Source organism: Brachycentrus maculatus, unplaced genomic scaffold (genome assembly GCF_059751285.1).
Source record: "Brachycentrus maculatus isolate JH-2025_06_01 unplaced genomic scaffold, ASM5975128v1 h1tg000242l, whole genome shotgun sequence".
Lineage (NCBI taxonomy): Eukaryota > Metazoa > Arthropoda > Insecta > Trichoptera > Brachycentridae > Brachycentrus > Brachycentrus maculatus.
In genome coordinates, this window is record NW_028280993.1 from 77,023 (window position 1) to 100,000 (window position 22,978).

General features: G+C 32.7%; 2 protein-coding genes and 1 long non-coding RNA gene across 4 annotated transcripts in view; 1 reads left to right on the forward strand and 2 right to left on the reverse strand.

Annotated features, from left to right (window-relative positions):
- Positions 1–2,116: 2,116 nt before the first annotated feature.
- Positions 2,117–9,883, reverse strand: LOC148306379 (uncharacterized). Its single transcript, XM_088265080.1, has 4 exons — positions 9,612–9,883; positions 8,098–8,363; positions 3,670–3,801; positions 2,117–2,560 (listed from the first exon to the last, which is right to left on the reverse strand). Exons 1-4 carry the CDS (start codon positions 9,745–9,747, stop codon positions 2,135–2,137), a joined length of 960 nt encoding a protein of 319 aa, XP_088121206.1. The 5' UTR covers positions 9,748–9,883; the 3' UTR covers positions 2,117–2,134.
- Positions 9,884–10,543: 660 nt separating this feature from the next.
- LOC148306380 (uncharacterized) lies at positions 10,544–15,957 on the forward strand. Its single transcript, XR_015838007.1, has 3 exons — positions 10,544–11,170; positions 15,157–15,222; positions 15,886–15,957. It is a non-coding gene; the product is annotated as an uncharacterized LOC148306380 (long non-coding RNA).
- Positions 15,958–17,904: 1,947 nt separating this feature from the next.
- LOC148306381 (alkaline phosphatase-like) overlaps positions 17,905–22,978 on the reverse strand; it is a 10,741-nt gene continuing 5,667 nt past the window's right edge. For both annotated transcript variants that reach the window (XM_088265127.1, XM_088265126.1), the window contains exons 6-9: positions 21,500–21,633; positions 20,138–20,336; positions 18,728–18,961; positions 17,905–18,145 (exon numbers count right to left, since the gene is read on the reverse strand). In XM_088265127.1, coding sequence (XP_088121253.1) covers positions 17,952–18,145; positions 18,728–18,961; positions 20,138–20,336; positions 21,500–21,633 — 761 coding nt within the window. In that variant the 3' untranslated portion in view covers positions 17,905–17,951. The remainder of the gene's footprint in view (positions 18,146–18,727; positions 18,962–20,137; positions 20,337–21,499; positions 21,634–22,978) is intronic.

A 22,978-nucleotide genomic window follows, 5' to 3' on the forward strand; every position in this document is an offset into this window, starting at 1 on the left:
TTTTATTTTCAAACTTTAAAAACGATCTCCTGGAAAATCAAGTTTTTTGATTTATGACGTTCTTGAAAGGAGTGAGCGATTTGTAAAAGTGAAGCCGAATTGAGTACATCTGCGATTGTGCGTGTTTTCTATTTTTTTGACAATTTTAAAAATGGAAAGGAATTTGCTACAATGAGTTTGTATTAAAATTTGCGGTTTTAGTGATGCGACGACATTGAAAATGCTAGAAAAGTGTTTCGACAACGATAACAGTCGTTTACCAGTGGCACGATCGTGGCCATGAGTCCTTCAACGATGATGAGCGTAATGGCAGGCCATCGACATCGAAAATATTAACAATATCAAAGAATAAATGACTGTAAACCGTAAATTGAAAATTAGAGAGATTGCAGAGGAGTTAAGCATCGCTTTTGAATTCGCTCGAGATGTTTGGGTGAAGCAATTCGCCAAAAAAGACCAGATTTGTGGGCAAACAACTCGGATCTTGCACCACGATAACGCACCGTCGCACAATGCCATTGTTATCCGTGACCATTTGGATAAAAACGGAACGAATACCATCCAACAACCACTGAATAAACCTGATTTAGCTCCTTGCGACTTTTTCCTATTCGGTCGACTCAAGAAACCGCTCCCGGAACGCGTTACAGCATCCGAGATGAGGTCATGGAAAAATCGAAGATGGCTCGGATGGCCATACCGAAAACTGATTATAAAAAATGTTTCGAGGATTGATAAAGCGCTGGCATAAGTGCGTTGCAGTCGATGGGGAGTACTTTGAAAGGGATCTATTTTGATGAACAATCTAGTTTTTTTAATTTTCTGAACATGTGCTCAGATAATTAAAAATACTAGACTATTCTAGTTCCTGAATGTTCCGGGAACTTTTTTATCATGGTGGTATATCGGGCAATACTCACCCGATTGTCTCAAGTGAAAATGTGCTTAAAAGGTGACAGATTAGTTTATATTTTTTGTAAGTATAGTTTTTAAATTAGTTGCTTGTGTAAAAAGTTACATTGATTTTAAATTGAGTGAAATACACTATGTGATGCTTTTTTTACTATAAAAAATGTACAAATGCAGCATAAATATGAAAAAAAAAATATGACGTGTACGGTGAAAATACTGTGAGTGAACGAAGGACCCAGGAGATGTTTGCTCAATTTACTTTTGGATTTTAATGTCAAAGACGCATCTCGCTCTGGTCATAGTCTAGAATAGATGACGAAGTCAATGAAATTTTGAAGCTGGTGGAGCAAGACTGACACGCAAGCCGTCAAGAAATGCGGAGGCACTAAACATCAACTAGATGGCAGTTTGATATCATTTGAAAAGAGCAAGCTACCAAAAGAAGGCCAATGTTTGGGTGCCACATGAATTAACACAAAGAATTACCATCAGTGAAATGCTGCTGAAACGCAACAAAATCGTACCAATTTAATAGAATCATTACAGACCATAAAAAGTAGGTGAAATACGAGAATATCAAATGCAAGTGACCATAGTCAAAGGCTGTTGACCCTCCACTTCATAGTCTGGATTGTCAGCAAACAATTTTATGTCGAGTGTTTGGTGGGATTGGAAGGGAATTGTCCATTATGAGTTGTTGTAACCTGGCGAAACTATCGATTTAGTCCTGTAATGTGCACAACTTGACCGTTTGAACAATGCAATCCAGAAAGAACAACCAGAATTGGCCAATAGAATGGGAGTTGTGTTCCTTTGTGACAATGCCCGGCCACACATATCTTTGATGACTAATTTATGAATGCATCCACCGTATAGTCCAGATCTTGCACTGTCTGATTACTATTTGTTTCGGTCTCTGCAAAAACTTCTTGATGGTAAAAAATTGGTCGACCGAAGAGCCGCTGAAAATCACTCAACCAAGTTTTTCGACGATAAACCGCAGAAGTTCTATTCCGATGGAATTATGAAGCTATCTGAAAAACGGCAAAAGGTCACAAATAATAATGGTCAATACGTACTCGAGAAAATTGAGACTTTAACTGACCCAATAGTTTAGAATTAAGACGATTAGACAACTTGAATCCAGAGATGGCAGCGCTAAATAATAGGAGTTTTAATGTACAAGATAAATGAAATAAACATGAATATTAATATGAAGTCTTTATTTAACAGAGTACAAATAAATATCATGAAAGGAAAGCATTTTGTCTTCGTCAAAATGATTATTTTTTTGTTGAAACGGCGGCACTACTTGAACCCAGTGGGAAAATTCTTCATAAATGTCCAAATCATCCAACGATTCTTCTATCGATGGAATGGTCACCAGAATGCATCCTTTTTTTAAAGTTCTCTTTAAAAAATTCCAAACATCAATCTGCGCTTTGCGATTTAAGAAGAATTCAAATACATTATTGAGGACAATAATATCGCAAGATGCCACTATATCTTTATGACTGGAAATGTCCCCACTTATAACTTTAATTCTGTCTTCCATTTGGTGGGATAGAATTATTTTATTTTGTATTTCACACAAGTCGTTGTTTAATTCAACGCCAAATATGTGTGTAGAATTTGTATAAAAATATGCCTGAAAATTAAAATAAAATGTACTATTAAAACATTACTTTGAATGAAGTAAAAAAAAACCTTTAACCTTCGTTTGTGTACGTAATCATCTTCAAGACCAAATGCGTGTGCAGAAAAGGTGATGTGACTTGACCGCAGAAGGGTCCATCATATAATCGCCTTTGAAGTAGTATTTTACAAAAATGGCATTAAATAAATTATCTTAAATTATTGTAGAAAATTTATTAACACATTGTTTGCGGGAAACACTTAAAGGTGTCTTTTACATACTGTTGGTGAAGAGCAGGAGACGATTGCTTTTGATAGAGCACGAGAGATGCCAAAAAACATAGTGCAGTTGGGAATTGGGTGTATCGGATACTTATGATTAGCATACTGAGATCGGGCAGCAGACTGTCTGAGTATAGTCGAGGGTCAGGTTGATGAAATAACCGCCCGACAACAATGTGTTAACAGTTCATCTATTAACAGCGTTGCTGCACAAGTGCCTACTTCGTCCACACTCAACCTTAATTTATGTACATTAAATAGAATGTCCACCTCCATAGTGTGCTGGAGGTCCCGGGTTCGATTCCCAAGAGGGTCAAAATAACACTGCTTCTAAACGATGCAGTGCCCTATGCACCATTGGGTGCAGATGAGGGTTAGAAGAAATAGAATATTGCGTAATGTCTCGATGCAAAAACAAGTGGATCTGTCAATAATCGTGTAAAGGGCTTTTTAAAAAGCATTGACTTGTCTGCACAAGTCAATGACTCACCTGCGGCGAGTCGCGGATATCATCATCACAATTCTGTTGATAAAATACAAGCAAATAAAGGGTCTAAAACATGTTTTTAAAAGTCTGGAAGCAACGCAGACATATTTAAGATATTTGAAGAGAAATATTACATGAATGCCATATTGTTCACCTTCCACAATATTGTTTCGGAGAACATTGTACATATTTATAAAAATAAAAATAGATGCGCTTCAAAGAATCTTTTTCCGAGTTATTGTAGACAAACATAACACAAAACAAGCAATTGAACACCACTTTGCTTAGCTATAAATACATGTATTTAAAATAAAGCACACAGTAATTGATATGAACAGGAAATAAATCCTTACCCCATAAAGCACAGCGCCAATTCTCGATCCAACATCCAATATTTTATAATTTGAACAATCTTTTGGCAACAAAACCTTAAAGATATACTGCAATTTCAATCTTGATAAGGAATGGGATATCAAAATGGTGTCCTGAAAATAAAACATTAAAAATTAACACAATTGTCGCACCCAAAAGTAGATAGCGCACATATTACTAATGGTGTTATACGAGACTTTTTATTTATTTATTTCAATTATTATTTTATTTATTTATTAAATTAATTATGTATGTACATAATATAAATCGGGGCAATATGTAACATGTATCGAAACTGTGTTTTGCATTTATCAAAACCGAGTTTCGATATTCGAAAAAATCTGCAAATAAGTTAACTTAAAAAGTATGTTAACTTCAAGTTTTTATTAAAAAACAAACATTTAAATTATAGCATTAGGACGAACTACAAAAATCAAAAATACAACAAAAAACATTGAAAAAAGAATAATTATAAAATTAATAGAAACAGCTCATTAGGAACACAAAATTAATTTTCATCATCCCTCTTATCAGAAACAGCAGCTAATCTATAAATCGGTTGAAACTCCACTTCACTAGTTATTTCTCCATTATTACTAAAGTTATCTGATGTAGTTACAAGTCTGTTTCGATCTTGCAATTCTTTCACAAATTCTGTATTAGGAGCTAAAGAACTTTGCAATTCACTTAAATTTCCGCTATGCGATACTGAAGGATGTTTTTCAACAATTTTTTAGCTAAAGCTATTCCTTCTTGCAGATCAATTAAATTTAAATAAGCAACCGACGCAATTTAAAAAAATCCAATTGGAATTCTCCTTATTGAATGAAAATTAAATATTTTTTTTTATATTGTGTGATATATCAAAACTAATATAATATTAAATTGAAGATTTGTAATATGGAATCCGTGTTGTAATAATTGCAAATTTTGTACCGTACACGGTATATTACAATATCGACATAGTAACTTTCTACTCCAAAACACCAAGCAATTTCAGCAAAACTTCAAATATTTGGCAATCAAACATTTCAATTAACTCCCCAAAGAAATTTAAAAAAATAGATGATATGAAAATTCTTGAGAAAAAAATTAAAGCTCTATACATTTAAATCTTAAAAATATATAAAAGAAAACTATTATAACTTTTATTATATAACATTAAACCACGAGTGTAAGTCCCTTTCCAAGCACAAGAGCACAGACTCTTTTATGGAGAGGCACAGCGAATCGAAATATAAAAGTTCTCCATATGTATAAATGATTCAAATGTATTATGTTATAAATAAAAATGTAAATATATTAAATGATAAAAAAAACTTACTATACGAGGGACACATGTATTTTAAATAATAATAATAAAATATTTATACATAAAAATTATTTTATTGATTTATATACTACAAGAAACACAATGTGTAGAACTTTGAATAGGATCAAACGTAATGTATTTTGTAAATAATAGTAGAATATCAAAATTATAGTAATAATCATAATTAAAAATAATATATATCAGGAAAAGTGCAATATGTGTTAATATTTAATAACATCTAAAAATAATAAAATGTATTTCAATAACCATTTAAAATGATATCACAACCACTATACATAGACAATTTGTACATTTTGGTTAAAAACAATCACCGCATAGACAATTTTCCATACTACATACTACATACATTTATATAATATTGTCTCGTTCTGTGTTAGGTGTTCTGAAAATGTAACAACAGCTACATTTGAGGGTATTCTTTTAAATAATGGAAAACAAAGTGAAGAGTTCGTGGATGGTACTGATAGTGGCAAACATCTTGAAGTAGGGGCCCGAGGCGTTTTCCTCGCTCAGCATAAAGTGTAGCAAAGCAGTAAAGGAATCCCAATACATTCTAAAATAAGCAGAGTTGAATAACTTGTTGATAACGGTGAATAAAAATTCTAGATCAAATTGTGCATCTCCCTAATTAACTCGAACACCTGATTTTCTAAATCATAAAGTTTTGCTAGAACATTTTCAATATTCTTCTTTGGATTTTCATCAGCGAGATCGTTAGCATCAACCTTTGGATCCTTTTCTTTGCATTTAATATTCTTTTTTGGATATTCATCAGCGAGATCACTAGCATCAGCCTTCGGGACGTTTTTTTTATTTTTAATATTCTTCTTTGAATTTCCATCAGCAAGATTGTTAGCATCGCCTTTTGAGTCCTTTTCTATATTTTTAATATTCTTCTTTAAATTTACATCAGCGAGATCGCTAGCATCACCCTTTGGGTCCTTTTCTTTACTTTTAAAATTATTTTTTGCATTTTTGATTTCATTTGCGTCAATTGTTGGGTTCTTTTCTTTATTTTTAATATTCTTCCTTAGATTTTTATCAGGCACACCGCCAGCATCAGCATTTGAGTCTTTTTTGTTTTTTTTAATATTCTTCTGCAGATTTTTATCAGCGACATCGTTAGCATTAACCTTTGGGTCCTTTTCATTATTTTTAACACGTTTTAATAGATTCTCCTCGGCCAGATCCTGGGTGCGGGTAACACCCGCAACTTTATTTTGAATGTTATTATTTTTCTGTGTTTTTTGCTCAACATGAACTTTCTGGCGCCTTCCCAAATTTTTTAAATTTCTCGGAACATATTTAATTACTCCTTCATTTATTTCGTATGTTTCATACAGTTTCAGGAAGATGCGGTAGTTGGATTCATTAACCAAATTTAAAATTGGCTTTGCGAAAAAGGATCTAACAAAGGTAGAGCAGTTATGACTCATGTAATCCTCAAACACAAAAACTGTATCCGTGAAAGTAAGATAAGTCATCATCACTGTAGCACCTATTAACATGAGCAGTTGAGGGATATTCTCCGTGTGTTTTTCCTTTCCATGATGTAGCGCTAAAGAAATTTTCTCATTTTCTTCATCACGCTCCATTCTTTCAAACCAGTAGATGAAATGGGCACGAACTTCATCGTCATTTTTAAGTTTCTGTAACTCGGTCATATCGACAAATAATAGCTTCGATCCTTTATGATCCTTTCCGGCGTGTTTTATCGCTTTGGAATGTAATTTATCTTGTCTCATATTGCATTTCATATTATTGATTCCAAATTGGGATCTAAAATTGATTCTCAGCAGGATTGCACAAACAGAAGTAACAGTATCACCATCCAAAAATACCAAAATATCCATTAAATATTTATGATTGAAAATTTTTCGTTTATCCATAGGATGCACATTTTTAGATTGGGTTGCACGAAATAGTAACAATTTTAAAATCATCAACTCACTGCCTCCCGAGAGTGACATCGCGATAAACTAACACAATTATCACCAAAACTTAGATAATGGACAATAAGGATAGAATATTTTTTTTATCAGAGGTAAGATTATATACTGGGGTTCCCAAATTTTATTTATAAAGCCATAGTGCAAAAAGATAGTAAATAAAATATAGGTAAATGTCAATATACTAGTACCTACCTAAGTTCCTGAGTACCTTGAAAAACTTTATTGTAGAATGAACAGGGTCTACACTATTGCTATTTTTTATAAAAAATTATTTTGATCTCTCAAATATTAAAAATTAAGTTTGTTGAAATGTTTAAGTTTTGCATTTGAAACAAATAAAGGGGAAAGTGACAAGATGTATTGAATTTGGAAAAAAATATTTGCTTAAATAAGAATTTTTACTATAAAGTGATTAACAAAATGTGTTTTCTATAAATCTACATACTATGGGTTAGCAGTCACACACATCTGGCTAAATCAAACTGTATCGGAAAAGTGGCACACCCGTGTTGCTTCCCAGATGAGGCACTTTAGGCGCATGCCGGGCGAACCAACTAGCCGAGATAGCTACAATTTACATGTAATTATGTAAGCGGAAGTCTATTCCCTAACAGAGGAGCGTTTTCCGCTCAAGGAAAATATCACTAGGAATTGTTAGTATTATAGAAGATGATTGATAATATTAATCTCATTTGATTTCTTCGTATTCACTAGATTTGGCTCCCTGAGACTATTTCCTATTCTCGAAACTGAAGAGACCAATGAAAGGAAAGCGTTTTGCCACAATTGATGAGATAAAGTCAGAATCGAAGAACGAGCTGATGGCCATACCGAAAAGCACACTCCAGAATGCTTCAAGGATAGGAAAAAGCGCTGGCATAAGTGTATTATATCTAAAAGGGATTACTTTGAAAGGGGAGAAAATGGATATTGATCAATAGTAAATACTTTTCAAAAAATTTGAAATTCACCTTTTCTTTTGAACAGACCTCGTATATATTTTTTCTTATTATTTTTTTGCTTAATCCTACTCTTAATTTTATTTTTATTATTTCTAACGATACGTTATAAATAATTTATTATTTCTAACAATATGTATAAAAACAAAATTTTTAATAAAAAACCTTTATGTTAGATGATCCACAATCTTCGCACATTTGTTGTTTGATCCCCTTCTGTTCGAGTATCTCATCAACATCTGAATCTTCATACAAGAACCCGTCCAGATGTTGAGTACTTTCAGCGTCGCAATCTGAATTTGAACCTGAAGCCGGGTTGATTATGTTTTCTGATGGTAATATCGCATCCCGAGGCATTAAATCACGTAACTCTTTAACTATAGTGTCGATAATTTTCTCCTTTTCTTGGCTTTCTGTATAAATTTGCACATCTGAAATTTGACATACCAAATTTTAATACGGTGGAACCTCTCATAACGAGTACCTCTCATAAGGAGTAATTTGCAAAGGGTGCAAAAAAAGGGGAAAAAGTTGCTCCCGCTAACGAGCGATACTTCGCATGAGTAACAGAGGAAGGGCGAGTCCCTTTTTAACAACATTCACTTGTGAACCGGGACTTTCGCGGCTCGGGAAGGAGTTACCAAGAGGACCCTCACTTCTGCTTGGAAAAAACTTACAGCCAAGAGCTGACCACCGAAGAGCTTATGGAGTTGTATCGTGTTTCACAGCAATAAATTATGGAGAAGAGTTTGTTAATGGAGGAAGAGTACGTAGCGGAGCAACAATCTTCTAGGATAATAAGATAAATGCTGAAAACATGAGAAACTGTTCTTAATGTACGATATTAAGAAGCATCACCCTAAGAAGGAGGTGGCTATTTGATGGATGGATGAAGTAATAACTCGACACTGGCTAGAACACTCTAAAACGGTGAAAAACATTAAAAAGAAGAAGAAGAAGGATGGATGAAGTGAAGCAGCGATCCAAGTTGCTGTCAAACGAAGCGGTGACTCACAAGTCACAGTTGCCGGTATACCGGTCACTTGAACGTCGCTGTTAAGCTCATCTCTACTATTTACACCCGATAGTATGAAGAAAAAGTGATCCAGTCCGACCTTTAGATTCTTTGGTATACCTAAAGTGACCATACGTCCCGTTTTTAGACAGCCTGCCCCGTTGTCCCCAAGTGAAGTTTCAGGACGTCGAAATGTCCCGTTTTCAAAAAAAGAGCAACACAAGGTAACAATTTAAAAAAAAGTGGAAAAAAACGACGATAGTTTGTAGAATAGCCGTTTCATATAACTTTGCTGAACAAATCCTAGCTTGATTTTGGTGCATATGGCTACAGCAGGTGGCTGGTGAGTCATGTGCAAAGACTAACTAATTTATATAAAGACAGCCGACTCATTATATAAATAATAAAACAACAGAATTTTTTCATATTTATATAATTGATTCCTCTTATTTTCATCATCAAAATTCCTTTTCTTTTTATTAATACATAAAAAATAAGTGTTTTCTTGAAAACACATGCTATTACGTAAAAAATGGTAGATGTCCCGTTTTGAGGACAAAAATAAATGGTCAGTTTAGGTATACCCAACTCTTATAAGAGTGGAATGTATTTCGTGTGATATACATTATTATTCGATAAAAGTAAATATAATTGTTTCTGTTACCTTTCAAATATTCCCCAGAGTATAACCATTTTTCTAAAAGTTTCACATTTTTATTCATATTTACACTTCCAACACTTCCAAAAATTTTAATAACTTTCGCTTTGATATTTTCAAAATTATTTTCTAGTTCAGACATAACTATAATCTATAATAAAAAAAAAACTGATGATGTATATATTAATGGAGAAAGGATTAAACAAACTTATAAAATAAAACAAAAATCTAAAAAATATCGCATAACATAACCAATATGTATTCAAATGGGCCATGTGACAGATATTCGCAATATGTACTGTGTTCTATAACTCGTAATGATCCGATCCAAAGATTACTTACAGTGACCATCGTGATCGTTTGCCTGGGGACCCAGAATATGTGAATGAACGCATGACAGGAATATTGGGATAATAATAATAATAATCTTGGATGATTTATATAGCGCCTTTTTCGTAAAATACTACCTAAAGGGCGCTTATACAGGTATGGAATATGATATGAAAATGATAATGAGACGACCATCGCTCAGGAAGGCGTCCTGCCTACAGACTCGACGGCCCGAGACCGATTGACGACGTTTTAATCCATTTATTTTTTGTATATCATAATCATCCTATTATTATTATTATTACCATGTCTTATAAGTGCCTTTGAGGTAGTAAATTTTCATATATTTTTACGGAAATGGCGATATATAAATTATCCATATTAATATTTTTATTATTTATTGACCTCCCCTAACAAATTTGTATGTATAATAATTTCTAAATTTCTTAAAATTAACTGTATATGTTTGTAAAGGTGTATTATAAATGTAAAGTAACTCACTTATCAAACTAACATTGCTTTTGAAACTAACCCCACTAATAGGAATACTAATATTTTAAATTCAAATGAAAAAAATGTAAATAAAAAATAAGTCAACAGTGGCGAGAACCAATACCAAACATATACATAGGTAGGTACATAGATCGGTGATGGATATAATCACAAAATCTTTGGTACAAACTGCCATTTACTCATGAATTATATGAAATTATAGTAACTTTAAACATAAAGAGTAAATCCACTCACGAGTAGGCATAGGCTATGAAACTTATAAAGTTGAAGCCTGAGTAGGGACATGACAAACGGTGTTGCATAAGCCGTAGCTAGATTTCACAGCATTTCGAAAAAATCCTCCAAAGAACCGCCTTAAAAAAATACAAACTGCCATCACTTTCTGTCTCTGTCTCTGTACGATTAGTTAGTCTGTGGTCACGGGATCACTGTCAACTTGACTTTGACATTTTAGTTTTGCCAATAATAATTTCACCGCCTTGCAATATTTAAATCAATAATTATTGGCATTGATTAATTAAATTTTTAAGTGTCGTCAGGATTTTTTTATATCGGTGGAGACCTACGGAAAAATTAAAATTAGTGTTCTTAAATCGTAATTTATAATATTTAAAATGTCTCGAAAAATAAGTATTCAACAAGTTCAAAAACACAATACTAAAAAGAGCTTATGGATGGTTATACATGGTAATGTGTATGATGTATCTAGTTTTCTTCAAGAGGTATTTATTTTCTTTTTAATTTAATTCATTTTAAAGCATAGACATAATAACTAATATATTTTTATTATCACACTTTGATCTCATTACATCACACTTACACAAAAAACCTGTGTATACATATTTATATATATATTGTATACGCACACACACACACACACATATAACTAACTAACCAACACGCCGCTTCTCCGCAGGGGTAAGCAGAGAGAATAGAATGCCGTACCACTCTCTCTTTGCAAACATTCTTCGCCTCTTCCACGTTCATGCATCTCCTCATACATACCCGCCAATTATTTTGACTTCTAACCTGACCGCTTTCAAGTATTTGGCATGCCTGATTGTGGCAAGTCTTTCCTTTCGGTCTTCTCTGTTCCTTTTTCCAACTACATTCGCCTCATAAATTTGTTTTACCATTCTTTCCTCACTTATTCGTTCCACATATCCAAACCATCTCAACACACCTTTTTTAATTTTATCGATATTGCTTGTCTCAACTTTGCATTCCTTCCTTATTTCACTATTCGAACATCTATCATACATTGTGTTGTCACACATCCTTCGAGAGATCGCATGTCGACTGCATTCAGTCTACTTTCATCCTTCTTTTGCCAACCCCATGTTTCACTTCCATACATTAGGGTAGTTTAGCTTTCGGGGAAAGGTTTTTATTTGCATATACATAAGTGGACTAAGTTAAATGAATTGTATTTTCAGCATCCCGGTGGTGCCGATGCGTTGTTAGAGTTAGCCGGTGCGGATGGAACTACGGCATTTGATGATGTCGGTCACAGTACCGATGCCCAGTTAGTATTTAAACACCCTCAGCATTAATAATAATAATAATAATAATAATAATTTGGATAATTTGTATAGCGCCATTTTTGTAAAATACTACCTCAAGGGCACTTATAAAGACATGGATAAAAATAATAATAATAATAATAGGACGATGATGATAATGCTATACAAAATATAAATGGAATAAAACGTCGTCAATTGGTCTCGGGCCGTCGAGTCTGGAGCGGGGAAAAGGTGAGCCGACAAATTAAAACGCCTTCCTCTTGATCCCATGGGCTGGAGAATGGCCAAGGTGTTGGGCAGGACGCCTTCCCGAGCGATGGTCGTCACGCTGGAGGGCAGCTTGCAGCATTAACCTTAATATACCGTATATTAATTTAAAAATTAAGTACGCTCCTTTCAATCGGTTCTCCCAATAATGATTATTTTTTAAATATACTCAAAGGATATTTTTTTGTGTTTTGCTTTCTATATGATGAACATTATGTTCTAAGTACAAAATATTGGTGATTAGTCTCCCCCAATGCAGGGTTAAGATTTCATGCAATTAAAGGTGCGTATAAGTTTAAGTAAATTAAGTGTCCAATATGATGGCGATACGCAATAAATGATTTTTACCCGCGACCTTTATATCTGCGAGAATCTACGAAACGTTATTTATTTTTTTAATTTTTATATTTTTATTTATTTATCTATACGGCACAAAGAGCTTTTACAATTGAATATAAAAACAACAAAGAACAGTGTGTTTATATTAAGTAATACACAAACATATTGATATATAGTTCAGTAGCTGTTAAGCTTTCTTGGGTGTTTTAATGTAGCAATTTCTTTTGACTGATTAATTGTATTAGCTCCTTAGTAAACCAAGTTGGATACTCTTTGTTGTAGGGTATGAAGGTTGGTTGAATTGCAAAGGCAATGGAGAGGGAATAATAGGTAGGAAAAGGAGAACATCGGTAGTACCGTACTAGTACCGGACCTACATACAAGAGCTTCCAGCCACTCAATATGTTGGTCCGTCCCTTGTCAGTAAATGACGGAGCGCTAAATCCTGGACTAGCTACACGGGGTGGCTTGTAATCTCGCGTAAGGTAGACACTACTAATGTATATGACCACCTTGAGGAAGAAACGGGGGACTAGTAATTAATCCCATTTTTATGCTTTTAAAACATCATCTTAAACACATCGACGGTAGTTTTCTTTTTAGGAAATAAAATTCAAACTTCCTCCCAAGTATCTACTGGAATTTCCAACTCGCTTAACTCGGGTTATTCGATTAAAAAAAGTACACCCATACCTCGCTTTACGGTCTAGATACATTCCACCAAACTTGGCGGCAAAGCGAAAAGCCCTTTAAGGAATCAATTATTCTTACACAAATTCATACAAATTCAATGGGATCGGTTCCAAATTTCTTAAATATGTAACATGGTTTATCATTCAAAATGCATTTTATCCTTTTATTTCATATAAATCAAAAATACATACATAACAATACATACATAACAGTACATAAAATAAAGACTCCAAAAATCAGCAATAATCTATAAACAAAAATGAAACAACTTCATGTTACATAAAATATGTGTATGTTTACTACTTTTTTTTAAAAAATGGCTTTAATCTGAAGACGATGAAAAAATGGTTACCTGCAGATCACTGTCGTCATTATTTTTCACTGGTAAGGATGGCCTGGCTTAAAAAAATTGTCCAACGTTGTTTGTCTTACCTTCTTGTCTATTTCTATTATGTATATTTTAATGGCTGAGTTAATTCCTCGAGAAAATTTAGCGCTACGTTCGATGTCAGTATTGTTTTCAAGGAGTTTATTCCTTGAAAGTGATCCTATTCCGATGTTTATTCCTTGTTCGAAATAGGAAAAAGCTTTGAACATTTTTTTTTGTTAGCTGTTTGGATACAACAGGCTTTGTCTCTTTATCAAATGCCGGTTCTGCTTGCAACTGAATGCGTTCCTCATATGAAAATATAAAATAAGTTTAATAAAAAAATACATATTAAAATTTTAAATTTGTAAATACATACACATGTACTTACGTACCAAAAATGTCCCTTAGTTAATTGTTTAAAAATTTTCCGGTTAATTTGTAACAATCAGTAATAAATATGTACATAAAACACTCGCAGATAAGTCTAAACCAGCTGCTTTATGAGCACACACTGATATCGCTAGTAAACCAGAGGAAATAGAAAAGAGTGTGCATCGAGATTGCGCTTGCGCAAGATTGGCAACATGTAGATATATCGACATCGAAAAAAAGTTTTTTTTTGCCATTACAGCGAAACGTTTTAGGCCGTAAATCGAAAACGTGCCTTAATTGAAGAGAACATAGCGAAATGCCGCATAAAGAGCGGCCGTATAGCGAGGTATGGGTGTAGTAATAAAAAAAAATCCGGAGAGGTTAGCACTATATAATTGCGTCAGAAAATGCTCTAAACAGTAGTAGAACCTTCCTCGCTTTGCAGCTTCGTAATCCAGATTTATGAAAACGTCTTCTCACGGTATGTGTCAAAAATGTATGTTTATGCATTCGCTTTCCAGTTCAGTAGATAGCTTAGAAGACGCACCAAGATGATTTTTTAATGTTTATTAACCAAAATTTGGTCTTTGCGACTTGAAGTGATCCTTTTTTAGCCAGTTTTTATAAGAACCAGATTCAAAAAATCTTTCAATTGTTTGGACCGCACACAGGGAGCATTGAATTTTTTAGCTATTTGAACCTGGGTTTAATCTTTTGAATTCAATAAAATGATTTGAGACCGCTCAGTTCCACTCAAATCACGTTTTCTTGGCATTTCAATATAAAATAATGAAGGCTTAAACGAAAAGTATAGAAAAAACCACTGATTATAATTACTTGAGAGCAACGTTCCAAATATAAAACTGACCCGTGAAATGAGTAAACAGGGTGTTTTTAAATAAACCACGCCCCTAATTGGGTGCCTACATATGGCCAGGGCTGTATATATTTTATAATAAAACTTTTTTTATTAGTTACATGCTTAAAATAAAAATAGGAAATAAAAACACAAATTAACAAAGAATGGTTAGTATGTACAAAATGACGTACTTTATTGCTACTTTATTTTATGCAGGAGAGACGTTTTTCGCTCTCCTTTGGTGGACAAATCCAAATATACAATTGTTTTTTTTTATCTTTTCAGAAATCTGTTAGAGTCTTTCAAAATAGGAGAAATCTCAGATGTTGAAGATGCCACACCCAAACAACAGTAAGATTATTGTATATGTAGTAATCATTATTATTGTAACCAGTATAATATGTTACATCGTTAACCTGTTCACGAGAATGGCCACACCAGTGTGGCAATATGGTTGATGTTTCTAGTAAAATGTATAAAAACTCTTACGATCCCAAAAGTCAATATTAAATATGTAAATAGAACACTTAATATGTAGTTTCTCCTATTTAATTCCGGCAAAGGTACTTGTAAGAGGGGAAACCAAAATATAGAGTAAATGATAAAAAAAAAATGGGTTAGCGATCAAGAGTTAATATATTAAGAATTGTGTCTATTTTTTCTTCTGCTAGTGTTTTAAGTTTTTTTTTTTTTTATACAAATTACATTATAACAAAAAAAGTATAAAAAACCCTTCCGCCACATCAGGTGGCTTGGTAGGACTCTCCAAAAAAATCATTTATAAAAATGTTAAATAATGAAGTGTAACATACCTAATTAAAATATTTTAAAAAATATTATATTTACCATAATTTAACATTTTTTAAACTTACTCCCATGGGACATTTTTTGTTGTTGAGGAAACACACTTGTGGATAGGTTAAGGATGGTCTGTACACATTTCGTTTTTTAAAGAAATATCTTTACCCATATTTATAAATAATTCTTACTGATTTTTTCCTTCCTTTCTTTCAGGTGTAATATCCCATACGCTGTTGCGGCGATAGCATTGTGCATTATTGTAGGGTATTCAATCAAACGTTTCTGTTTTTAAAATAGCTATTCTCATCATCCGGTACCCCCTTGCAGACAGCACCATTCATGGGATAAATATGCTGTTCTACTTATTGTTATATTCGCGAATATCAGCCTAAAAGTAGATGGAATAAAACTTCAAGACCAATATAGAATAAGTTATTATACACCGAGCGCACAATTTCATACCGCAATATCCATATGTAATCTTATGGTTGCCATATTTCACTTAAAACTTCTTGCACGCAAACTGTTCTACGCATACCTGTTTATTTATTTATATTTTATACTAAATATGCTAAAATAAAATATAGGAATAAAGGTCTTTAAGACTATTGTAGTATTATAAGATAAGGAATCACAAATATTGTAATATGTATCTAGATATAAATAAATTAGTTTATACTGAAAAACTGAAGGAGGAAAGGTAGGAAAGGCATGAAGATGATAGACAATATTCTTACAGGATATATTATATTACAGTAATTTATATTACATTTATTTACAATACGAGTATACCCATATTGAATTATAAATTTGATATCATTTTTTTTGTACTAAATAAAGACAATTTTGAAAACATTTTTTTATTTATTATTGAAAATTCAAAAAGTATGAAAAAATAACAAGGATGAAGGGACCGACTGAATTTGCTCATTATAACCATTCCTCGTTATATCCTATTCTCGGATGATAGAATATATATATATATATATATATATATATATATATATATATATATATATATATATATATATATATATATATATATATATATATATATATATATATATATATATGTATATATATGTATATATATATATATATATATATATATATATATTTTTTTTTTTAATATACTATATCACATAGAGTATGTTATCTGGAATGGTCACATAACAGGATATGGTGCAATTGAAACAAAATTCATACAATTCACCCATTACACACGTATCATATTTTTCTATCAATCCAGTTTTCCCATAAAAATTGAAAAATCTTGTGCTGCTTGAGTACAAAACCATTGTAACAGTTTCATCAAAATTTGTACGATCACAGTTTCTGTTTTTTTTCGAGTCTGATGTTCTTTTTGAATGCAGATAAGAATACAATATTGACACTGAGAATGATGAAAACTTTTTATACACTTTCGCTTCTTATTGAACATTTTTTGCACCATGTTCTATTTTACGAATAATTTCCGCCTTCACGAATTGAGACACTTTTTATTATTAGTACATATGTTGATAATTGGAGAGTTTGTTTTGACTGACCTGCTCTAGAATTGATCTGACATTCCCCACCTCGTAATGTTTACTATAAATGTCTATAGTAAGCATAGAACATACAAAATATGGAAACTATCGTAAAAATCCCCGATGTTCAAAAACTATAAAATAAGTTATTTATTGCAATAAAGTAGGTCCTTACAGACTTGACAAAGCTTACAATTTGCAACATGCAATTTAAACCCATATGCGTAAAACCTTTTTTTATTGTCGGTGACAACACTAATTTAGTACTTAGAGTTATAAACGTAATCCGATCCCGGCGGCAACAGTCTAATTGCCCGGTTGGATTTTAATGCTTAAGGTCGAAAATGTTTTAAAACATTCAAATATTTACAACATTTAAAAAATAGCGATCCTCTTTTTGCTCGCTATAGCCGAGAAGTTGCTCGTTATAACCGTGAATAAATGTATGGAGAAAACCAGAAACCAAAAAATCAACTAATATTTCCTCGTTATATCCGAGATCTCGCTATAACCGTGCTCGAAATAACCAAGTTCGACTGTATATATATATATATATATATATATATATATATATATATATATATATATATATATATATATATATATATATATGTCCGCCTCCATGGTGTAATGATTAGCGTGTCTAGCTATTGTGATGGAGGTTAGGTGGGAGATGGTTAAAGAATATTGATAAAAAACTGAATTTATCAGGATATTAATTTATTTTTGGAAACACAATTATTGTTTTTTTCATGAAATGAAATTGATGGTAATTGAAAGACATAAAGTTAGGCATATTATTATCACTGAGCCGTTGTCATGTTGGCCGCCGTTGGTTAGAATTTGTCGTAGCATTTTGAAGTTTCCTATTCCAGCGGAATAACTTATGACGTGAGTAACGTAATGCTGTTCATGGATATTGTGGAACAGGTGGGCGTATGGACCTGGAAATTAACCTTCATTTTAAACTGTGCTATGTGCACCGGCGCATTCTCGTGCTTTATATATATATATTTATATATTTATATATATATAAATATATATATATATATATTTATATATATATATATATATATATATATATATATATATATATATATATATATATATATATGGATATAATTTGCCGTCAAATAGCTTGTATTCGGATTTTTTAGGTAGTATACAATAAATATGGTGGATAGGTATCCTTGTATAAAAATAAATTTTTCTTATAAATAAATTTAATTTAATTTAAAAAAATATATACTAAAAATTATTGAATATTACTATAAGATGAACCCGTTTCCGCACATTTGGTACAACATAACACATAACTTTCACCACTTGAGATATTCAGAGCCTGTACAATACACATTTTGTGTATATGGTAAAAACTTAGACTTGTGTTGCTTTTTAGCAATAAATCTGCCGATGTCTATTTGTTCTGTGCAAGAAGTCAAATACTCGTAAATAGAGAAAAATATGTGTTGGTTGATTTAGGGGTAAATTAACTAGATAAAATTCTAACCCGTTATATTATTTACCTTTAGCATATACAAGGACATCATTGCCCCCGTGTGTGTTTTCATCGGTCAGAATTGCTGATTGTGAGACATAGTCAAAGTCGGTTACATTATCTTGACTAGGGTCTCTTCTTTCCACCGTATACTTCCCATTTTCTCCAACAACTGCAGTATACTGAAACGCATCCGGACCTCCGGTGGAATATGTCAGAGTAGTATAGTTTCTTGAGTCCATTTTTGATGCTGATGCAATGCCTGTTGAACAATGAATAATCTTTAAAATGATACTAATGAAATACCTGTTAAACAATTAATGGTTTTACCATAATGCTGATGCAATGCCTGTTGAACAATAAATAATATTTTATATGATACTAATGAAATACCTGTTAAACAATTAATGGTTTTACCATAATGCTGATGCAATGCCTGTTGAACAATGAATAATCTTTAAAATGATACTAATGAAATACCTGTTAAACAATTAATGGTTTTACCATAATGCTGATGCAATGCCTGTTGAACAATAAATAATATTTTATATGATACTAATGAAATACCTACCTGTTAAACAATTAATGGTTTTACTATAATGCTGATGCAATGCCTGTTGAACAATGAATGGTTTTATTATAATGCTGATGCAACTCATCGCAACGGATCCCGGTGGGATGTTGCATGACTGTAAATAGCGTCTTAGTAGAACAGGTGGAAAAGTTCAAATATCTGCGTGTGGACCTGTATGGACAAACGGATCTGCGATGTGAAGTGATGGGGCAAGTAAACGTGGCTACAGTCATCGCAGGATGCCTGGAAAATTCTATATGGAAAAACTCTGACATGAAGATCTGCGGCAAAATTAAAATGTATAAAACTTGTGTGCGACTCATCATGATATATGGGATGGAATGCAGAGCGGACACCGCAGTAACAAAAAATGCTCTAAGAGTCTCAGTAATGAAGACTCCAAGGAGCATATCTGGCAAGAGGTCATTAGGTGGGGAAGACAATGGTATGCGCATGTGAGGAGAATGGAACCATCCAGATTCCTTTACAGAAATCCAATTTACACTTTTGCAGTGAGAAATATTAAATTGACAAAGCTATAAAAGGTCATTAAAAAAATAGAGATCATAGATGATCATAGTTTTTGTATGATTTACGTATATAAATTGCCCTTGGTTTGTAGAATATAGTAATTATAGTACAATACAAAATCATCTGGAGAATTCCTGGATGTCGCCTGTGTTACAAACCTGTTTTTATCCAAAAATGTACCTAACCACAGAATGTCACAAAATTCTTTTAGTTCTGGTGAAGAGCGTTTGTGGAAGAACATCTAAGTTTTGCCACCATAAAATTTAAGAGAAAAATATTTTTTTGTACATATTTGCACTATAATAAACAGAAGACAATGTTTGTTTTACTGACCGAATATATCAGCACCTCTTTTGGCATAGCCATTTATAGAAAGTGTGTGACTATGATCACTTGTAACTATTATAAGAGTATTATCAGGATTTGTGAGTTCGATAGCTTTCTTTACGGCATCATCCATCATCGCTGCTTCATTTATGGCCTTTTTAGCTTTCCCTCTGTGATGAGCCATATCTATGTTTCCACCTTCAACCTGTAATTGTACATAATACAAACATATTCGGGTTTCTCATCCAACTACATGTTATTCTAAGGATAATAATTAAAGGCTACCCGTGGGTGGAGAGAGCAGTTGATAAATCAATCCAATTCAATCAGTTCCTAGCTAAGGTATTTCTATTAATCAGTCTAAAGTATTAATCAGTCTTGATAAAAAAGCGATTAGCTTCGAAACCGGTAGACATTATAATTAAGTTATAATAAAATATTTATAGTGAAAGTTATATTTTAATTATAAGGTATTTCTCAGTTATTTTTATCTGAAAATGTGCTTTCATTTATCAGAAGAGGCAGGAGTGGCAAATTAACTGTGATTTACATATATAAATCCTCCCTTATACTATGTAAATGTTTGTTCTTTTAAGCCCTATCCTCACTCAATGGTCCATAATGTCTATACAGCGCTTTTTCATTGTTATTTACAGAATATTAAAAAAATATTGAAGCAAAAAACTACTGTCACTTTTTATAACTCCCCTGAGAAGAGATCGGGACCTCGCTCCGATCCTTGGCTACAGTGAATCTACAGTTATTTTACCTCTAGTTGTTATGTTGGCTAACTAAATATAAATCAGAGGCAAAATAAATATGAACATAAATGAAATAAATTAAAATAAATATGAATATAAATAAATCAGAGGTAAAATAAATACGAACGGGCAGTACCACGCCACCGAGACCGGGAGCACAGTGGCCAAACACAAATTTTGTGACCTGGAGATATTTGTAAATATATATTTTAATTTTGATAGCTTTTTCTGTCATTTTTCGTGTTTAGTTTTTGTGCATTTAATTGAGGGTTTTAGCATTTACATTTTAACATCTCATAATTATTTTTGATTTATAAGTATTACTATATTATGGTGTTAATACACTACTAATTTGAGGAGGGTAGACCTCTCATTAATAGGTGATTTAAATCACAAGATAAACACCAAATATTAGTTTCATTAATTTATTCTGCATATAGATACTAGTGGTAACAAAGTTCCTTGTGTTTTGTGATTAAACATCTTGCATGCTGCTGCCAAATTTGATATCACTTAATGTTTGTCACAGGATATGGCTGTTTGCATCTTGTAGGTTCAATGTTAAAGGGTTGTGTGCAGAGGACTATTTAATAAAATGATAACTTACCATGAGGAAAAATCCTTTTTCATTTTTGCCCAATATTTTGATTGCCATTTCAGTCATATTAGTTATGGAAGGCATTCCTTTGTCACTCGAATCTCTTTCATTTTCCATTTGTAAGTGGCCATTTGCAAATATCCCTGAATTATAAGTTGTTATTTTATTTATATTTTTAAGGCATATTTCAGCCTAAGTGGCTTCATCTGGCCTTACTTCATCTGACATTACTTTACGAGAGTACATTAGCGGAGTATACCAATTCCAAAAATATGCTTTGCCACGTTTTTATTATATACGCAAACTTAATTTCATATAATTATTAACCTGTTAGTAAGCTGTAACAGCTTAATGATTATGTTGTTGTAATACTTATGCGCACCCAATGGCGCATAGGGTAACTGCATCGTATTTTGATGCAGTGTTATCTTGATCGTTACTTACCCAAAGGGACCTCCAGCACGATAGCTAAACACACTAAGCATTACACCTCGGAGGTGGATAATGATTATACCACAGGGCAACAATGCGACTGAAAGTGTATTTGAAGAATTGGTAACATTCCTTGGCGGTTAAATTACAAGGGTTTTATATAAAGTAAAAGCCCGGTGGAGTTTTAGGTAAGTAAAATCAAATGCTTCCTTCAAGAAATATCAGTAAAATACAATATATTACTCAAATGGAATAATTTGGTAAGCAAAAAGGCTTGAAATGACACTTATATACATACATACCTAGGTATTCACAAAATTACTTGTTTTAAAATAGTTGTTAATTATTCAAATAATCAACTTGTTACACTTCGGAGAAGTTTTTGTTACAATATGTTACAAAACCCACAAAATTGATTATTTCCATAATACTTGTGCACAAATTTTGATTTTACAAACTACCCTTAAATGGGGCAATATCCAGCATTTGTAGTCAAAACATTGGACACACTCAAAATATTATTTAAATTTAAATCATTTTGATATCTCAACCTGTGTAGAAGAATATGAAAGTCTGGGTATTTACAGGGCTTATAACCAGTCATAGGCTGGTGAAGTGATTATTTAAATACATGTAACATTCACCATTCTACCCATGATTGACAACCACGCTGCTTAAATTTTTGGAACTTTGTGTTTACGGCAGTCATCTATGTTGGTTAGAGAAAGCTTTTATTGAGCAGAGACCCTTTTATTTCAATATATTTGGATTGTGAATGTGTATAAAGATTTGTGAACAAGGATCTCGATATGTTGTGAATAAATTCAATTGCTTATTCGTCAAGCCCTTATCTGAATTTCACGGGGCACAATGCACTGCATGGTATTAATGCAATGTTATCTTGATTGTTAATTTCATTAATCCAAGATTATAAGTCCCGCACTTCAGGTTGGTAGCAGTTCAGGGTGGTATTTAATAAATATTACAAATATTTATTTCGACCCCCTGGAAATCGAACCCGGGACCTGCAGTCAATCGTACTAACCACTACACTAT